General features: G+C 46.7%; 1 protein-coding gene across 1 annotated transcript in view; it reads left to right on the plus strand.

The window, feature by feature from the left end:
• Positions 1–19,265, plus strand: part of ARHGAP18 (Rho GTPase activating protein 18) — a 928,328-nt gene that overhangs the window by 849,116 nt on the left and 59,947 nt on the right. Inside the window, exon 14 of the mRNA XM_069607469.1 lies at positions 18,037–18,098. Coding sequence (XP_069463570.1) covers positions 18,037–18,098 — 62 coding nt within the window. The remainder of the gene's footprint in view (positions 1–18,036; positions 18,099–19,265) is intronic.

Here is a 19,265-nt window from a genome sequence, read left to right on the forward strand (position 1 = left end):
AATGTGCCCAGTCCCAACGCTGGAAGCGCCGGGCTCATAATGCTTGGGTGGACTTACCTGCAGCAGACCATGCTGCTTACTTGCCTGCCAGCTGAGCCTCTGATCCTCTTCTGTTTGGAACTACTTTTCCTGTTGGGTGGGGCAGGAGCCACTCCCTAGATTCAGAACACTGGAACTCTTCTGGAAAGCAGGAACTCTTTTCTTACCTAGGCGTGGCTGTGGAAGGAGATACCTAAGCACTACAGGAGGCTATTTAAACCACACCCGGTGGATGAATCTTGCTTTGCGTTATTCTGCATCCTCTGCAGCAGAACGCTCATCGTGTCTTCTGCATCGGATCCTGGGCCTAAGGAAAAAGGCTTACCATCCTGAATCCAGTCTTCAGCAACACCTATAAAGACAAGAAAGAACAGGTTAGCATTCCGGCATCTGAAAGACAAAGGCTTACCTACTCTTCGTGCGCTCCGGAGGTCTTCACACTGCATTCCGGCATCTGAAAGACAAAAGCTTACCGACTCTTTGCACGCTCCGGAGGCCTTCGGCGCTGCATCCTGCATCTGAAAGACAAAACAAGGTGCGTTTAAAGACATTGGGGAACTTTAATACTCACGTGCCATTACTCCTTTCCACATCAACCCCAGTGGGTATTCCGGCACCCTGCAGCCGCTCCGAACTCGTACCTGCAAAATAAAAGACAGTTAGAGCGCATCGTGAAGCAGGCAACAAGCGCTTACTTACGTGCTTCCAGGTGCTTCTATTCATCATACAGACTCCATCTTCAACTCACTTCAGCCCGTCATCCGCCATCGCCGGAACCTGCAAAACAAGAGACATCATTGCTAAAGACTTTAAAGACAATAGAATTACTCGAAACGTACCGTTCGTGCAGTAAACGACGGACAGCAGTCCTCTGAAGTCAAGAGGCCTGCGCTACCGATCCAGTGAAGAAACTGGTTACAGCACCCTGCCCCGAGGCAGATGGAGAGCTCGGCATTCACTTACCTAAGGTGAGAGCGTTAGCGTTACAGTAGATCTGTCTGGCCTGCAGTGTGCCACCGCACGCTAGCGATATATGTTTAATAGATTGCAGTTCTGGACTTTAATGCCAGATCACCCATTCCTCTTTTTTGTCAAGATTTCTCCTGTTTTGGTGACATTCAATCTTAACCTTAAAAATGTGGTCCTGATTTTCCAGTCAGGGAACTTTACCAAATATTTACTCAGGAAGCCCAATTTCCGATCTACTACCTGAAAGGGATTTGGGTTGGACCCTGATCTTATTTGTCTGGATCCAATCCATTTCCTCCCATTTCTTTTTGGCTTTCATCACGTCTTCTATTAGTAATTTACTTTCGAGGGGATTGGGTCCTCCGACGTATTCCATATCTATGACAGGTAATGTCCACAGCTGCGCTGTGGACATTACCTGTCATAGATATGGAATACGTCGGAGGACCCAATCCCATCGAAAGCAGGTTACCAGGTAAGAAAGTAACTTGTTCTTCTATGTCTGCATTTGATAGTAATTTTGTCACAAGCGAAGTTAAATTACCAAGTAGGCTTGATTTACCCGATTCCATGTGAGCGTTTACAACTGAGTATGAGTCGTCTTGTGCGGTAATGATTCTTTGCCGTATTTTTATCAATTTCCACCCTGCCTATGACTCAAGGGACCTAAGGCCCAGTTCAAACCTAAGGTTGTCCATTGATAAACGCAATGGGAGCCCAAATGCCTGTTTCCACAGGAGGCCTTCCCATTTTTGCCATTGTGCATGCCATAGCTGAGGTTTTGCCTTCAACCCATAAAGTAAGATGGGTACCACTTTTGCTTGGTAGAATTTTATTACTGGTATGATGGAGAATTTTCCGTACCTACCTAGTATCTTTCATTTGTGCCGCCAGGGGTTTTTGTCACGCTCACCTGATTCCCACGGAGGCGCAGGTCTGGCTTCGAGTGCTGATGCTTCTTCAGTGGTGAAGCGCAGGACTCTGAAGATGTACTGGAAGGGCCACTCTACTCTGGTCTTTTCTGGCTCGCAGGATTATTCCCCTGTGCGTGAAAAGGGAGTATTACCTACTGATGGAATAATGCTCAAGCCTCCCACTCCCTTCCAGCCCTCCACGATTCCCTGTGAAGTCTCACCTTAGGGTCTGGAAGGATGAGTTCTCCATCCTGCTTCTGATGCAGGGGCGCGTTGAAACCGTTACTTCACTGGATTGAGGTTTGATGGGAGTTCAAAATAAGCTTGACTATTCAGGTGAGGCGCTGTAAGAGTTCTGTTGCAAGTTCAAAAGTTCAAGCTTAATAATAATGTTCATTGTCTTATTGCAGCAAGCGCTAATGCATATGTCTTTTTTCCCCATAAGGGCCGGGGTCCGGAATGCCAGGAAGCGGCAGGACCCGAAATGAAATGGGAATAACCCAACAGGTAAGTCTTAGAAGGAAACTGAGCCTTTCCTATTCCCTACCTTCTCTCACCTTGTTTTCTTGTCTTTTTCTCTCTAGGCTCTGAGAAGTGGGTGCGGATCCGGATGATCGCTGCTGAAGATCGAGGCGCCCAGGAAAGGTGAGTGAAATGCAGCGCTGCAGCGATCGAAGCGAAATGCTTTTAAAATGATGTCTTCCCTTTCAGGATCGTCGGTGTGATGTCTCCGTGATGCAGCTTTAGCTGGTAAGGTCTTCTTTCTCTCCAATTCTCTCTTATCTCCCTTTGCAGGCGACCGAGGATGCTGACAGGCGTGGCTGAAGTCCAGATGCAGGAGCTGACACGGTGAGCGTTCCATTGCGAGGAGCAGAACAACGCGAAGCGTGAGTTGCTGATCAGGCGTGGAAGAAGTTCCAGGTATGTATCCTTCCACCGATCAGGTATGTATCCTTCCCCGACCACACCCAGGTGGAAAGTAGTCCCACAGGTAAAGTAGTTCCATTCAGGCCTCAAGAGGGCCTGGATGTAGCAGCATGGTCTGCATCAGGTAAGTGCACATTAAAACACTTGAACACATGTCTAGCTTTATGAGCCTGGTGCCTACGGCGCCAGGACAGGGGTCTAACATGAGCCTGGCGCCTAAGGTGCCAGGACTGCGTCCAAAGGGCCCCAGCTTGGGCCCGCTGGCACTTCCATGGGGGGAATGATGCCTGCCTCTGGGGTTGCTGGGTCAGACCTGGCTCCTTGGAGGTAGGCATCATGACAGTTTTAGTTTTAGAGATCTCAAGCTCCATTTTGTATACTGCTGGGTTAGCATATATTTTGAAGCCGAGATAAACAAGTTCTTCTACTCTTATTTTTTATCCCCCCATTGACCATTGATGAGATGTGATATGTTTATTTTTATGCTTGAAGACTAATATTTTCGATTTGACCGGATTGAGTGAGGGCTCATTTTCACTTGCATATTGATGGAGTCCATTTAGTAGACGTTGTAATCCCATTGCTGTTCTATCTACGACTACAACGTCATCTTCATAGGCAAGCCAGTGGATTTTTACCCCATTCAAAACTGGACCTGCCAACGTATAGGACTCCAGAAAATCTCCCATGTCAGCTGTATAGAGATTGAAGAAAAATGGAGCCCCCAAGTAGCCCTACGTCACCCCCCCCCCCCCCCCAGTTCACCCTCACTGGTTCTGACAGATGACCCTCCTCATCCAACCGGACTCTGTCATTCTCTCGATGTAATTCCATCAACATGCCCAACATTCCCTCTGGAATCCCTTTTGCCCTCAATTTCTGCCAGAGCCTTCCCCTATCCACTTGGCCTTAGCGAAGTCCACCCATGCCCCATACAGTTGTTCTTCACCACTCTTTTGTGTTTTCTCACTTAACAGAACACTATACTTTTTAGGGTGGTGGAGAGCCCTCTCCTAAAACATGTCTGGCATCTTGATAGTATCTTTACTTCTCTTTCCCAGGTCCCCAACTCTCCCAAAAGGATCTTCATGAATATCTTGCTATCTGTGTCCAAGAGGGCAATAGGACGGTAGTTTGCTGCCACCATCCTATTCCCCCCCCCGCCCCCTTGAACAGAGGTATTATGGTTGTGGAGCCCCAGGAGGGTGGCAATTGCCTTCTAGCAAGTATCTCCCTAAAGAGCCAGTTAAGAAGTTTTGCCCATAGATCCGGTCTATTCCTGAACTCCTGACCATTTGGTCCCGCTGATTTTGTGGAGGAACCTTTCATAATCAATTCTTCTACATAGGTTTCATCAAATGACAAGTGCCAACTTGCTTGGGTATCACACTTGCAGATAGTTTTTACAGGTTTTCCAAAGGCTAATTTTAGGTAGCTGATCTAGTCTTCTTCTTTGACCAGATTGCATTGCTGTGGCAGCGATTTACCCTGCAGCTTGTGGATAACGGACAGAATTCATTCGAATTCTTTTTCGCTAATAGTTCTAGCATATATTCGCCATCTTTTTGATGTCCATCTATTTTCTTTGATATAGACCATTCTTTATACTTTTTTGTCAATAGCCTAACCTCCTCTTTTATTACCTCACTATTACCCTTGTTGGATTTTTTTTATCAGCTGTATTTTTTTATTTCGTTCTTTTTTTTTTCTCTTTATCATGGTCTCCTCATCATATGCATGTTTGTGCTTATATTTGGGTCCGTCTCCATTTACTTTCAGCGGGCAGATTGACCAGATGAATTTTATAAAACCTGTAGGAGAGCTGTTCTCATATTGAGTGGACTCAGGATATTTTTCGTTTAGTTTCACTCCCCCTGCCTTATATTTAAGAGTTCACACTCTTCCCTTCCTACACTCCAATTTTTGTGTCTCATCTTGGCTTCCAGTAGTAGTTCTGGAAAAGAGAACTCTAACCTTAGATGGTCACTTCCACCCCCCTCTTGGATATCCAGCCTTGCCTTCTGTTCAAGTAATCCACTAGCTAGAAATAGATAATCAAGTGTTGACAACAAGGTGCCCTGAACTCTTGTTGGTTTTGCTGGCATGTCCCCTGGGAGATTGCATTTGACATTTTTCAGGTCCCACATCCTTAAGAAATCCACCCATTTGAGGGCATTTTCTGTCACCCTCCACTCCGTTTGCTTTGTTTGCTCCTTTGATAAATGCAGGCATTGGGAGTTCAGATCTCCCCCCAATATTATGTCTGCTCCTGCAAATTGTATTTTCACCTTTTCCAAGGACTATGATAGATCATCCAAAAAAGCATTCAAACCAGAGCATGCTGGGTTCCAATATACATTACAAACTATCGCATCCAGGTCCTGTTTCTCTCTTCTCAGTGTTGCTTTACATAATAGCAGTCCTTGCGTTTTACAATCAATTGGGTATATATCCCTAAATATAGCACATTTAAGAGCTATAAGCATCCCCTCGCTTGGCCGGCGTCTTGCTTTTTGATGTGCCATTTGTGCCTCTATAGAAAAACCCTCTACTGCAATTTGGTTTACTATCCATGCTTCTTGCAACATTATGATATCCCCCCCCCACTCCCAGCCCCCAAAGAGTTTTTCATGGACCTGGATGTAAAGTTATCCGGATCCCGCGTGTTCCAACAAAAGATTTTTAGACAAGCATTCTCAGAGGCTTTTGGCTCAACCCTAGTTTTTGCAAAACCTCTGAGAATGCTCGGGAGTAGAGACAGAGCATTTTCATTTGTTATCACTTTGGTGGATACCATTGGGCTCCCTACCGCCTGTGAGTCCAACCTGGGGGATGTTTTGTTCCCCTGATGTCCGATACTTCCCGACCCTCCTCCCCCCTGCTGAGTCAGTGTCTCTGGCATGGTGTTTGAAATGAGTAGGTTCAGATTCTTCAGATCGTCCTTTGCCCTTTCAATGGCCCTGAACACCTCTCTTGATGCACATCTTTCTTCTGCCACCAAGGGATGTTCTATGTCTGGGAATTTCACAAACTCCATATCATTGCTATTAATGAGATTTAAGCTTGACACTTTTTTTGAACAGTGATACGATGGTCCCTCTATTGATTTTATCTGGTTTTTATTTGCAGTTGAGGATAGCCAAATGATTGGCATGGCGAATGGTGATGATAATTTTACTTCTCCATCCAGCTGTTCTTTTGGGGGCTCTACCGAAACCGTTCTTACTGAGTCTGTAGTGGGAAGCCCCCTTGCGTCTTTTGATTTCCCTATTCCTGTCCCAATTTCACCAATCATCCTAAACTTTCCCTCCCCATCTTTATTTCTTCTCCAGTAGCTGATTTTTTTTTTTTTTGTTCTACTTCGGCATTTTTCAGAAATAGATGGAATCTTCAGAGTGGGCTTCACTTCTCCACTTTGCTCAGCTTTTTGATTTTTTTCTTGATGTTTCTGCTTTTTGCTTCATTCTTAAGAATATTGGTGCAATTGGCAGGCTCTCCTTGGTTTTCACTAGTTCTACAGATGGTGTCAGACCGGCTGTTTCGATTTCTGTTTGGCAGCCTGTTGACTTCCTTGGTGGATTCATATCTTCTTACAAGACAACTGGCTTGCCTTTACAGATTCTTTTTTCCACCAAGATTTTTTTGTTTCTTCATCAGTTCTGTGTTCCCATATGGTTTTTCCTCAGGATCTAGTTCAATAACTTCCTGTTCTCCCCCTGTTTGTGTTGAGAATGTATTTGACATTCTCTTCAGGAAGTTATTTGTTTGAATTATTGTCACGTTTTCTTTAGATTTTTCATTTTCATCTCCCTTTTTTTAAAATGTTTTCTTTCAATCTTCTTTGTCTCCTTGCTTCTCTTTTCCTTTCTTTTACCTCCCCGAGAAGTTGGATGATCCGAACCTTCATCCTACCCCTTCTTGTTAGTCTCACTCTCCATTATTGCATTTGCCATTTGGGAGGTTGGTATTTCATCTTCTTGAACGTCACCCACATTTGCCAATCTCCTGAACTCTTCCAAGTACAGATTCTGACAATGGGGTATCCTCCATCAGGGAGTTTTGGGGTTCTTGGTCTCTTTTCTCATCTATATCTGACTTTCCTTGATTCAGAATTTGGAGTTGTAATAGGATATCATGTTTCAGCTTCAGGCCTAACTCCTCATGTTTTCCAGGATGCCATAGATTGTTGTATGGCAGATAAATCCAGTCCCTGTTTGGTGCATTCCACTCTCACTTCTTGAAGTCCTTGCAGAATATTTGTATTTAGACCATTATTGCAACCCACTATTGCCCCATCCAGGTTTGCCTACTCATTGTCATTTCTCGGAGGGTGCCTGTTTGTGATTGCACCTCTCCCTTTAGTAATTCAAATACTGACACCAAGGAGCTCAGAACATAGTTTAATGCAGAGAGTGTATTTCCATTTACTTCATTTTCTCGATCTTGTATTTTCTCTGGTTGAGCAATACCTTTTTCCATACAGCTTTGGCGATTTTCCAAATTTTCTTAATTTCCCAGTATTGTCGACTCAAGAACCTTATCTGAACCAAGCATGATTTGTTCTTCTAAAGATAATTCAATTGTATTTAGACCCAGTATTGTGGGGTCTGTCATGTCTAGTGTCTCCCTATCTCTTCTCGATCTTTTATTGGGGTTCAAAAAGTTATTTTCCATCCATATAATTTCTTCATCATTTGCACTTTTTGATCTATTTTTTGCCAAAGTGGTCTACTATTTTCTTTTGTATTTTTGTAGTTGTAATGGTAAATTCAAGTCCTTTTTTCCAATGATCTCTTCCAGCATGATGATCGTCCCTCATCGCCCCGTTTTTTGAAGGTGCAAGGATAGGTGGGTAAGATTAGGCTATTTTTTTTAATCAATGGGTAATACTTGGCGTTAGAACAGTATAACAATGTCTTTCACGAAGTGGGGTGTACTTTTATGTTTCCAATTTAATTAGTCCAGACCACAGGAAATGATGTGACGCTTAACACTTTAGCCTGGGTTACCAATGTTAGTTGTAGTTTTAGTGATTCTTGCTTACCGCTCTGAATAGATTTGAGTGCACCGTCCTCACCGGCACCCACCGGACCGCAGCAGACCTCTTTCACCACTTCCACGCACCTTGCAAATATTTTCCTTCCAGGAATACAGAGCCATTGATTGATTATTACTTTTCCGACTTCGCAAGTATACGAGCAGTTGGGGATCCACAGTAAATGTGAGGACCTTGTCTGTGGTTGCTCCTATTATTGCTGGGTGCCCAGCTCTGACTCAAAGTATTGGTTGGACTTAACCTGAGTGTACAGAGTTTGTCTTTTTATTCACGCGCACTGCAAACATTTCTTTACTCCACGCTTTGCCAGTATATACTTCCTTTACAAGGGTCAGCATAACTCTCTGGGCATACTGTTGCACTCATAAGTTACTGATAACTTGCATACTTCGACAGCACGACAATCTTGAAATTATTTTAACTGGACTTGCGGCAACATGCTGAACTACATCTCCTGCAAAGTACTACAGTTTACAGTATTGCGTACCATTGTGATAAATAAATAAAATCTTCAAATGTAATTTTTAAAGAAAAAACACTTTTTATATATACCTTTTTTTTGTGATGTCGAACAGTAAAGCAACTGCTGAAATCTCCCCTGAAGATGGTTCAAAAAGACCATTTAAAATGTTTAAATCCATTGATAATGTGTTAATCACAGAAATAAAGCACTTGTTACAGGACATTTATGGTGGCCACTTTACGCAGGAGGAGGCCCAAATCAAATTTTGTGATTGGCGAACAGGATAAAGCAATCCTTGAGATCGGTCCCGACTGCGCTGCCTTAATCGCCAAGTTGCAAACAATGGGGGTGGGCACGAGGGGAAGGCAGCAACATTACGGTGAGAAACCCTCAATGAGTTTATAGTAGATAAGGCAGGACAAAAGGGTGAAACATACTGGCTGACTGCAGTGAAAGTGAATACACATGCTAGGCTGGGTCCCTGTGTAATTGAACCTGCACCGGCGTGATCCCAGACAGATCTCCTTGAAGCAGCTGAGCCCACATTGTTACTGAATGGAAGACTACCGAAGAGGGGACATTGAGGGGACTGGGGCATGGTCTGGCTGAGGAAGCTGACGATGGTGATAGGAAGGTGGTGGAAGTATGTCCGCTATTACTCATTGCAAATGGGTATTCTCCTTTGACCGTACAGGATGTTCAAACTAAAGGCCCTTTGAAGGGCGGGCACAGAAAGCAACGGAAGGACGGAGCCCTGAAAATAATCAGCCCCACAATACCAACTAGTCATAATGTGGAAACGAGACCTCAAGAAAAAGACCAAAAAACCTAAACCCCTCCCCCAGGGTGGTCATAGGAGACAAGATCAGGAACGTGTGGAAGGATGGTGCAGAGAAATCAACTGTAAGGGAGGCAAAGGGGAAATGAGGAAGGGAGTGAAGGAATCCCCACCCGCAGTGGCTAGAACAAATATTGACCAGTTAAACATCATGGCCTGACGCCTATCTTTGCCCATAGAAGGGAGCTAAACTGATACCATTTGGCACTGGGGTTAAGAGGGTGGATCGCCCAGGATTAAGGAAGTACTCAATGGTTCTCGCCAATGTCCCGAAATTATCAAAGGGAAGCTTTCAGAACCAGGACGCGCTGGTTAAGTTCCCCACTGGATACATTCCAAATGAGGGTGTGTCTGTGATCCGTGACAACATAGACTACTGTAAGACAATGAACTCGCATAGAGGTGGAAATGATTGCATCCAGGTCTTTCTGGAGGAGGAATGCTTGATACAGGGCATACTTGGAATTGAAACTAGAGCTTACGCACTGCAGGGCTGCAGCATTTCCATGAAGGCTATGATCTCGGGGCTCCAGACTTCAAAATCACAAATGGCAAGGGGTGGAGACGATAGAGATGCACCCTTGGCCTGTACATAAGGGACCCAATGGTTGTTATCCCTGAGATGGCAGGCGATATGGAGGGCGTTGATTGACTGCCACAGATTGAGGTACCACAAAAGTTTGTAAACCTATGCCCACAAAAATTAATGTCCTGGAAGACCTTGTTAGAAACCTAAAGGATAGTGAGTGGATTGGAACATTGGAGCCTTACAATGTAGTCATTTTACAAGAGACCTGGGCCATTGAGGATGTGCGTATCCAGGGCTATGAGGTCTTTGAGATTAAGTCTTTAAAGTAGAGCACCAATGCCATTCTGGCATTCTGACACTATTGAACATAGAGGGGAGGCGGCTGGGCAGGAAAAATGTATTATTGAAATGGGTGGTTTTAACACCCAGTTGGAACCCCAAAAGCATTGGAAGGCCTCTGGGATGACAAGGATGAGGCCTTGGGCATACCGGATATAATAGTCAACCCCTTGGTGAGAACACACCCAAAGTCAGAGACGGCAAGGAGCATGCATAATGTTGGTTTGAGACCTTGTAATGGCCAGTTCCCAGTTTATACCTCTGCAGGTAATACATTTCACGGCCTGAATGGGAGATATAGAATAGATTATGTTTGTGTCTGGTCCTGACTGGCACCAATAGCTAGGCAAGTAGATATGCAAGATGAAATTTGACATGGGCAAATATGAATCTGGAGAATTTGGCCCCACAATTAGATCATAAAATTCAGACTCCCATTGAAGTAATCTGAAGGGTATTTACCCAGCCCAGACATATGCAGGAGTTTCATTAACATGCTGGAACTTGCTGAACACATGTTGACCGTCCCAGTAACCCAAATGAGGAAGTGGTCAAAGAAACCAAGATAATGGTTAGAAATGGACTGCAGGGAAGCAAAATGTAGCTTGATGATCCGATTGAGAAAGATCACTTGAGCATATTGTGGAGGTCTTATAAGCAGGATGTGGCCAAAAATAAGTCCCAGTTTGCCAGACAAATGGACATTAATGATGGACCATGTAAAACATGGGGGATTATGTCTGTTTTTGGCAATTTATTAAATCCAGATTTGAAGAGTGAAGCAAGTGCCCCTGAAAGCATAGCTCTGTCGAGGTGACAGCCATTTTGAAAGCCTGTATAGCTCGCCATCCAAGAGTGAAGGCCCGTGATGGCGGGACAGTATGGAAGTCAAGCCTGGGGTAAACATTAATGGACCTGTCGGAACGCGCTGCAGGGAACACTTTTTCAATATGGAGACCCAATCCCATATTTAGCTTTTGTTACTGAGCTAAGCGCAGTTTGACATTAACAGGCCCTGTGGGCAAGTCTGGAATGGTACACAAAAATTCGCATTTTATGCAGAGCACAGGACTTTGTGGAAAGAGGTTGGTTGAATCGGAGTGGTGAGTAGGGGAATCTGGAAAGAGTAAGAAGGCAAGGGGAGCAATAGCACGAAAGGAGGTAAGTGATGGGTGTTTGACAGTGAAAAACCTGGCAGAGGGGACACTGGGAACGGTTGAGGCATATAGATGGGAGATTGGAGCGAGTAAAATAGAGAATGGTGTGGAGGAGTGTGAGAAGCAAGATAAATCTGAAAAGGAGAATAGTGGAGTTGATTGACAGAAGGGAAGCAGGGAGAGATCCGAGTGGAGGAGGATGTGAAACGCAGTATCCCAAGAGGAAGGAGGTTGGGAGAAAAGAGTAAGGGAGAGTGGGAAAACTGTGAAAGGAGGCTGGCCCAATGTCATTGGTGCATAAAACAATTGGAGGGGAAAAAAGGGGTAGAAAGATGGTTGGAGGAGGGCTGGAAGCTAAGAGAAGTGAGCCTCCATTCTTGCAGACATCTAGGAGAAAGCAGGAGGACACATAACAGTGGATAAGAGACTATGCCAAGAAACAGAGGTATGCATTTAATTTTGGTGCATTTCAACCCAGTGCTGGTAATGGCTGTGGCATTAAACTACCAGTTCCCTGTGGCCAGAACTACAGAAACTCTGATCATTGGAGAAGAGCCTCACAAGTGCTGACAGGTGGAAGATACCACTTGGGAGCTCAACATTTTGACCAGGTAACCAGTCTGGCAGCACAAAAGTCCTGTCTATGAGCAACCTCTTCAACTCTCACTTAGATCTCATGTTGTGATGGACAGGCCTTTGTTGTCTTTGTCTCTGAACTCTTAGAGCACCACACTTCTCGGATTCAGGCCTTCTGTGATCACCTTGCTCTTCTCAGGGCCTTGAAAAACATTATTTCTCCAGCATGGGATCTGGCATGGATATTCCCCCGTCGTCAGACTGGGCATCCTCGGCAAAAGGAAAACAGCTTCACTTAAACTGTATTTCTCCTCTAAACCAATCACTGTCCTCTGGGTCATACTGCCTCATCGAATGACAGTCCTCTACCTAAGCCCCTCCCCTCCCCTGGCACCCATCTTCAGATTTTTACTGCACGCTTCAGTGTTGGGAGTCCTCGAGTTTGCTCTGAGTTTTTGACGGAAAGTTATTTTTATTTCAAAGAAGCCTGTGTGCTCTTTTCTTGATCTGCCGACCGCAGGGATTCATTGTCAGTGAAGTTTCGTGCCCCTCAAGGGCGAAGATTGTCGTAGATTCCACAAGGCCCTTGGGCCCACTTCGCGCCCCCGTCCATAACGGAGGAGATGGAGGGAAGGTTCCTCTTCAGGCTCTGCACCAAATGCGGGCTAGGGAATCTGTTTGTGGAGGACAAGCACCTGCAATTCCTCTGTCTGCACCTGGACCACAAAGAGCTAGAGTGTGAGATATGCCTCTGTTTCTTCAGACAACGAAGGACAGACCTAGTAGGCTGGCGCCATGGCCTAATGTCAAGGCCTCTGACACGTGCTCTGGGCAGGTTCATGCCTCAACCAGGACCAGCTGGTCCGAGGAGCGATCTTCTAAGTCCTTTGAGGGCCCCTCATCTGTGGGGGGCGAAGATCAGGCCAAGAACCGCAAGTCCGAGACCACCCAGATTGCTGCGGAAGCGGGTCCCAAAGTGGGTAGGGTGCGATCAGCATCACTCTCCGTCTCAATTGCCAGCCGACAATCACACTGCTCTTCGAAGAGGAAGTCATCTACCCTGGCTAAACTGTGAAATCCGAGAAGCCGCGGACAGAGAAGGCTGAACAGACCAAGCAGGCTCAACCCGGCACAGGCTAAGACCTCATCGGCGACTCAGTCGACGACCAATACTGCCACAACTGCGAAGGGCACTGATCCTTCAAGGGTGGTTCCCACGGCTCAGGTGTCCCTAACCCCAAGGCATGACACAGCCGCAGTGAGTTTGGCAAAGTCTGCAGGCACGCCAGAAGGGATGAAACCGGCGCAGGCTTTGGTTCAAGACCATCGGAGGGGAAAAAGGAGGGGGCGTGAGGAGGCCCCAAAACAGCCTTCCCAGGCAATTGACCAAGCCATGGAGGTCTTGTCCACGGACAAATAAGATCAGGAGTCCTTACAACCGGTCCACAAGGACATTGAAGAGGACGATTACGGCGCTGGGCCTAGTTTTCCTGTTCTACCATCTCATCTAAGGGACGTTTCCTTGGATATTCTGTAGACTCTACACACCTTGGTGTCGGAGATCCAGTTGAGGATGCCTCTGGCACCGGACCTGTGAGTCCCTGATCAGCCGCCAGCGAAGAAGAGGAAGCGTCGTCCGACGCCCCCATTTCAAACTCTACCACCACGTTGGGTCCCTTCTCCCCAGTAGACCCAGACACTGGTATGGGGACAGATACAGCCACAATGACGGATGATTAAGATATAATTGCAGTGGACAGTGAATCTTCACACTTGATTGAGGTGGGATTGTTCTACTTAATGATCTCCTGACCCTCCAAGCTATTCCAGCTGGTGCCCAAGGAAACCAAGAAGGGCTGATTGTACCAGAGGCGCAAGAGGAAGACTATCATGGTTGTGCCCCGTCTGAACGATATTTGGGATGAGGGCCTGGACCTCATGGACACTTGCATGGCTCCAGACAAACGGGATAGGCTGGAGAAGAAATATAGGGTACCGGTCGTAGCCATTGCTGGATTCGGTGGCATCGGCGGCTTCGAGGAAGCAGGCGGCCAACCCATCGCCTTCAGTATCTCCGGACAGCGAGGGGGAGGGGGAAAGAATGAAAACCATAGGAAAAAAGGTGATTTACACTGGGAAGGTGGCCAACGCACAGGCGATCCTAGCCAGGTACGACCAGTAGTTTTGGTGCAAGTTGGGGCCGACTGAGTTCCTACCCGACGATAAGAAGATGGAGGTAATCGCTCTCGTTCAGGAGGGAAAGTGGCGTTGGATCACGCCATCACAGTGACATTGGACGTCTCCGACAAATGGGGAACGGTGCCTGTTTTGTCGCCAAAGGTTGGATGAAAGCCACCAGTTTTAGTCAGGAGGTCCAGCCGACGGTGCTGGACATACTCTTCGACTGAGAGAATCTGTTTGGGAAGGTCATCGAGGAGTTCCGCCAGGCCATCAAAGCGCATACAGAGACGGCCCGTTTCCTTGGCACTCGCCAACAACACTGCTCTTCTTTTTGCTCCTCCAGTGGAAAGTCTTCCAAAGGTTTCTCTGCATTGTACCGACCGCCTTCCAGATCCACAACCCAGGAATCCTACAGAGGCCGTTCCCAGGCCTACGGTAGCAGTGGATAGCGTCGGCGCCTGCATGGAAGGATGCCAACACTGAAGCAAGCCTGAACCGACCAGGACGTCGGACACCCACTCGTGCACTCCGGTGGGAGGCCTGCTGAATAGATATGTCAGCGAGTGGCGAAAGATCACCATTGACAGTTTGCTGGACACTCTCCGCAGATCCCTCCGGTTGCTAGTCAGGAGCAGCACATCCCTCGGCTCCTGGAAGAGGTACCGCCATGCTGTGAAAAGGGGCAATAAAGCTAGTTCCCCAACGGCTCCAGGGCTTGAGTCTATTCCAGATAATTTCTGGTCAACGAGCTGGAGGCCCATTCTAGACCTACGACGTCTGAACAAATAATGTCCCAATAATTCAAGATTGTCACGTTGCGACATGTGCTCGGCCAACTGGAAAGAGACTTCTTGACATGGTTGGACCTGGAGGATGCCTACTTCCACATTTTTCCCCATTTACAACAAACACCAAAAGTTTCTCCATTTCCTGGTGGAGGGTCAGCACTACCAATTCAAGGCCCTACCTTTCGTCTTGAAGTTGGCCCCCAGAGTGTTCACGAAATTCCTGCCACCAGTGGCGGCCCATCTACGTATACCCATACCTGGACGACTGGCTGATTCACACCTGCTTGTGGGAGCTGGCCGACGGACAAACAGAGGTGACCGTCTGGCTACTAATGGATATGGGATTCTCCGTCAACTATCCAAAGTCCTGCTTAATGCCATCACAGAACACGCTGTTCCTAGGCACCAGACTCAATAGTGTCTTTCCTGGCTTCACCTTCGGCAGAGAGGATAGCAGCCATTCTAGGAAAAGTGCAACGGCTGTCGTCGACTAAGATGACCACAGTGCAGGCCCTCATGTCGTTACTGGCATGTCCTGCATCTACCACGCTCCGGGTCTGCAAGTTGCAAATGTGACCCCTTCAGGAATTCCTGGATGCAGGTGTCCGGAAGCTTCACAGACAAGATCTCGCTCAACGACTTGTTCAGTCGGCGATAATATGGTGGGGCGTTCACTCCAACATCGCCCAAGCACATGATTTCAAAGCCTGCCATACCAGGAGACGTCACCACGGATGCCTTAGTAGAGGTATGGGGAGCGCACACCAAATGTCTGCCCACCAGAGGCCTGTGGCTGCCGGAGACAGATGTTCATATCAACATCCTGGAGCTCTGGGCAGTGTTCTGGGCCCTCAAGTAGTTCCTACCATCTCTGAAAGGCAAGGTGGTGAGGATCTTTGCAGACAACACAACCACAAGGTTCCACACTGGGAAGCAGGGGGCACTCGATCCCCGGTGCTCTCCAAAGAAGTGCAGGATTTGTGGCGCTGAGCCGTCGGACAGGTGATGTTCCTCATTCCCCTACACCTGGTGGGAGTCGAGAACATCATCACAGGCTCCCTCAGCAGGATATGCTCCTGCCATGAGTGGCAGCTTTGTCCGAATCAGGTGCACCGCCTGTTCGTTAAGTGGGGCAGGCCACAGATAGATCTGTTTTGTGGCGGAGAACTCCAGTGCAAGAGGTTTGCCAGCAGATTTCCACTAGCCGAGGAGCCTAGGGGAGCGTGTTTTTTCCTTTGGGAAGGGCTGTTCCTGTACGCACCCCCCTGTTTCCCCTCTCATGCTATGAGTCATCAACACTCAGTGTGCATGCAAGATGATGCCCATCGCCCCGGTGTGGCTGTGGCAAATTTGGTATCTGAACCCTCTCGGCCATCGGCGTCGTCGCCAGTAAAGCTGCCAGTGCTTCTAGATCTTCTCACCAGAGAAGGAGGTGCAATCCTGCATCACAACAAAGGATCGCTGAACCTGAGGGCTTGGCTCCTACAGCCCTGGAGTTTGGAGGATATGAGTTGCCTGCAGACTGCAGGGAGGTGCTTGCCAAGGCCAGAGCGTTGTCAAATCTTAAGTGCTACGGTCACAAGTGGAAGCATTTAGTTACGTGGTGCTTACCTCAGAAGTTTACCCCTCTGAGGGTCATGGCCCTGCAGGTTCTTCCGTACTTGCTATCTTTGGCCTGACTGGCGCACGCCTCTATCAAGGTGCATCTGGCAGCTATCTCCCGCTACACCAGATCCCCAGGAAGATCTTCACTTTGGTCCCATCAACTTGTCAAGGAATTTCTCAAGGCACTTTTTCGATCTTTCCTGCCAGTGAAGGCTCCTGCCCCGGCGTGGAACGTGGTGCTGACGGGGCTCATAGGGGTGGGTGGGTGTTGCCCTTCGAACCTATCCATCAGGCCTCTCTCGTTCCTCTCATGGAAAACTGCTTTCCTTATGGCCAACACCTCTGGCAGAAGGGTGGGTGAGATCCAAGCCCTATCCTGCAAGCAACCATACCTAACTTTCCACGAATCGAGGGTTGTGCTGCGTTCACACCTCCTTCATGCCAAAGGTTCCGTCAGACTTCCACCTCAACGAACCTTTGGTGTTACCTGTTTTTTTTCCTGAAACCTTTGTCACCGGCGGAATAGGTCTTGCCCTCGCTGGATGTTGCTCGTGCCCTGAAGTTCTATGTGACATGCACAAAGATTTTTCGGAAGACTTCCCAGCGGTTTGTGAACCATGGGAAGGCATTGTCCAAGGCTTCCATTTCTAGGTGGCTATCAGGCAGCATCACACATCGATTGGCAAACTGACCGCTGCCAGGCCATCCGAGAGCCCACTCCACCAGAGCGATCTCTGCGACGACGGCGTTCCTGTTTGTTGTGCCCCTGCTGGACATTTTCAGGGCTGTGACATGGAGGTCCACACACACCTTTACGAGGTACAGCGTCGACAGGGATTCTAGGGAGAGGTCCAGAGTCGTCCAAGCAGTTCTACGCAACCTGTTCGCTTGAGGTGACTGTTCCAGAGGTAAGAATTAATTACTTCTGTTGAGCCTTGCCACCTTTCGTGGTTGTATAATGTTGTACTGCTATATATTCGTTATTCATGAGCATGTGAATCCATGCCAGAGCCCAGGCTGGAGAAGGGTTAGGTTACTGACGTGTAACTATTGTTCTCCAGCATGCGTCTGGCATGGATTCACATGAGGACCCTCCCTCTGCGGCTCTTCTTGGTCATACTGCCACTATGTGCTTACCAAATCTGAAGATGGCTGCCAGAGGAGGAGTTTAGGGAGAGGACTGTCAGTGGACGTGGGCAGTATGACCCCGAGGACAGTGATTTGTTTAGAGGAAACATTGTTTTTACGTGAATGTTTTTTTTTTTTTTTTTGTACCGAGGATTCCCAGCCTGATGGGGAATGTTCATGAGCATGTGAATCCATGCCGGACCCATGCTGGAGGACAATGGGTACAGGTAAGTAACTTAAACCGTAACAACTGTTCTGCTCTACCATCAACTCTGGTGATGGCACCAAAAGGACAGTGATGAACACGAAATTATACTAATATGAATATTGATTTACATGAGCTGCAATTGTAAACTAACTGGGGTGTATTAATCTGTTTAGTTAGTTGCACCTCCCTGGCTGTAATTGAAAAATACTATAGAATGTTCATAGATTTGAAATGGTGTAATTGTGCTTGTAACTTTTCATGGTATAGTCACTTTATCAAAAAGGCATATAGAAAACATTATTTTTCTTTTTCCTAACAGTGGAATTTCACAGAATCTCAGGACAGATGAGGTCTGTTTGTATGAAATTGGAGGAAATATTGGTAAGTGTGTATTTTATTCTCCAGTACCTGCCAAACATCTTATCCCTGAACCCAAACACAATCTGGTGTAAGGGGCCTCTTGGCTCTCATTTCCTTGAGGATGCCGATGTGTGAGGACAAAAATCGAAAAGCTGCCAAAAAGGTAGACTAGATGCATTTTCCATACAAACCCTTGCCTGACCTCACCTGCCACCTCTTTAGATGAGTGTTGGCATCCTCTTTGTGCACCCGTTGAATGCTTAATTGGGTGCAAAATAGTGATTGCTTCGAGTTATCCATGAGTGGAAGAGGAGCTACTTAGTACCACAGACTATTGGTCCTGTCATTGTGTATATCAGCAAATCTGGGGCAGTTAAGCACACATGGGGGGGGGACTCATTTATTTCAGCTAGCTGCCTTAATTTGGTACAGCTCTAGTACTCATTGACCCTAGTCATTTTGATACTTTGGAAACTTCTGAAGTTTTATATTGGCTAAATGTAAAGTTGATGGCTTTGCACCACTTTGGGCACAGAGTAATAAGTGCCCAAGAATCAAAAGCTGATGCCTAGCTATACCTCCATATCCGCAATACAGTCAGTGCAACTGCACATATCTTATTTCTCTGCGTCACACTACAGAAAGTGGGCACTATGCCAAAAAGTACCATGTTTTACACAGAACTGGTTGAAGACAGTCACATTTGCTGGGTTATGTCCTCGGAAAGTCTTACTTTTAGCCCCAATTTAAAAAAGCTGCATATTTCCTACCCATCTTTACTTAATGCTGCCCATCAGAGATGCACACAATTATATTTCAGAAGGTTTTAGCCAGAATCAACATTCATTAGTCAATTTTCCAAGATAGCTTCAAGGAGCACTAGATTGTTTGCATGCCTGAAAATGAACAGGAGTCTAGGAATTGTGAATACAGTAAATTACATATATAGATATATGTATTTTTACACATTGTTAAATGATTCTTGTCCACAGTAGGAAGTGATGTAACTGTCAAAGAAGGCCTGCCCCTATAGTTGAACCATCTCCAGTTCTAGACAAGCTAACCAATGCTAAATTCACTTTGTAGGTACCATTCGGTTACTGGTCAGGGGATGAAGTTCTGAAGTTCCATTTCATGCAGATTTCATCTTGTGAATGTTTGGCAAAATGCTAAATCACAGCTATCCTG

Source organism: Ambystoma mexicanum, chromosome 4q (genome assembly GCF_040938575.1).
Source record: "Ambystoma mexicanum isolate Mex_15411 chromosome 4q, UKY_AmexF1_1, whole genome shotgun sequence".
NCBI classification, from domain to species: domain Eukaryota; kingdom Metazoa; phylum Chordata; class Amphibia; order Caudata; family Ambystomatidae; genus Ambystoma; species Ambystoma mexicanum.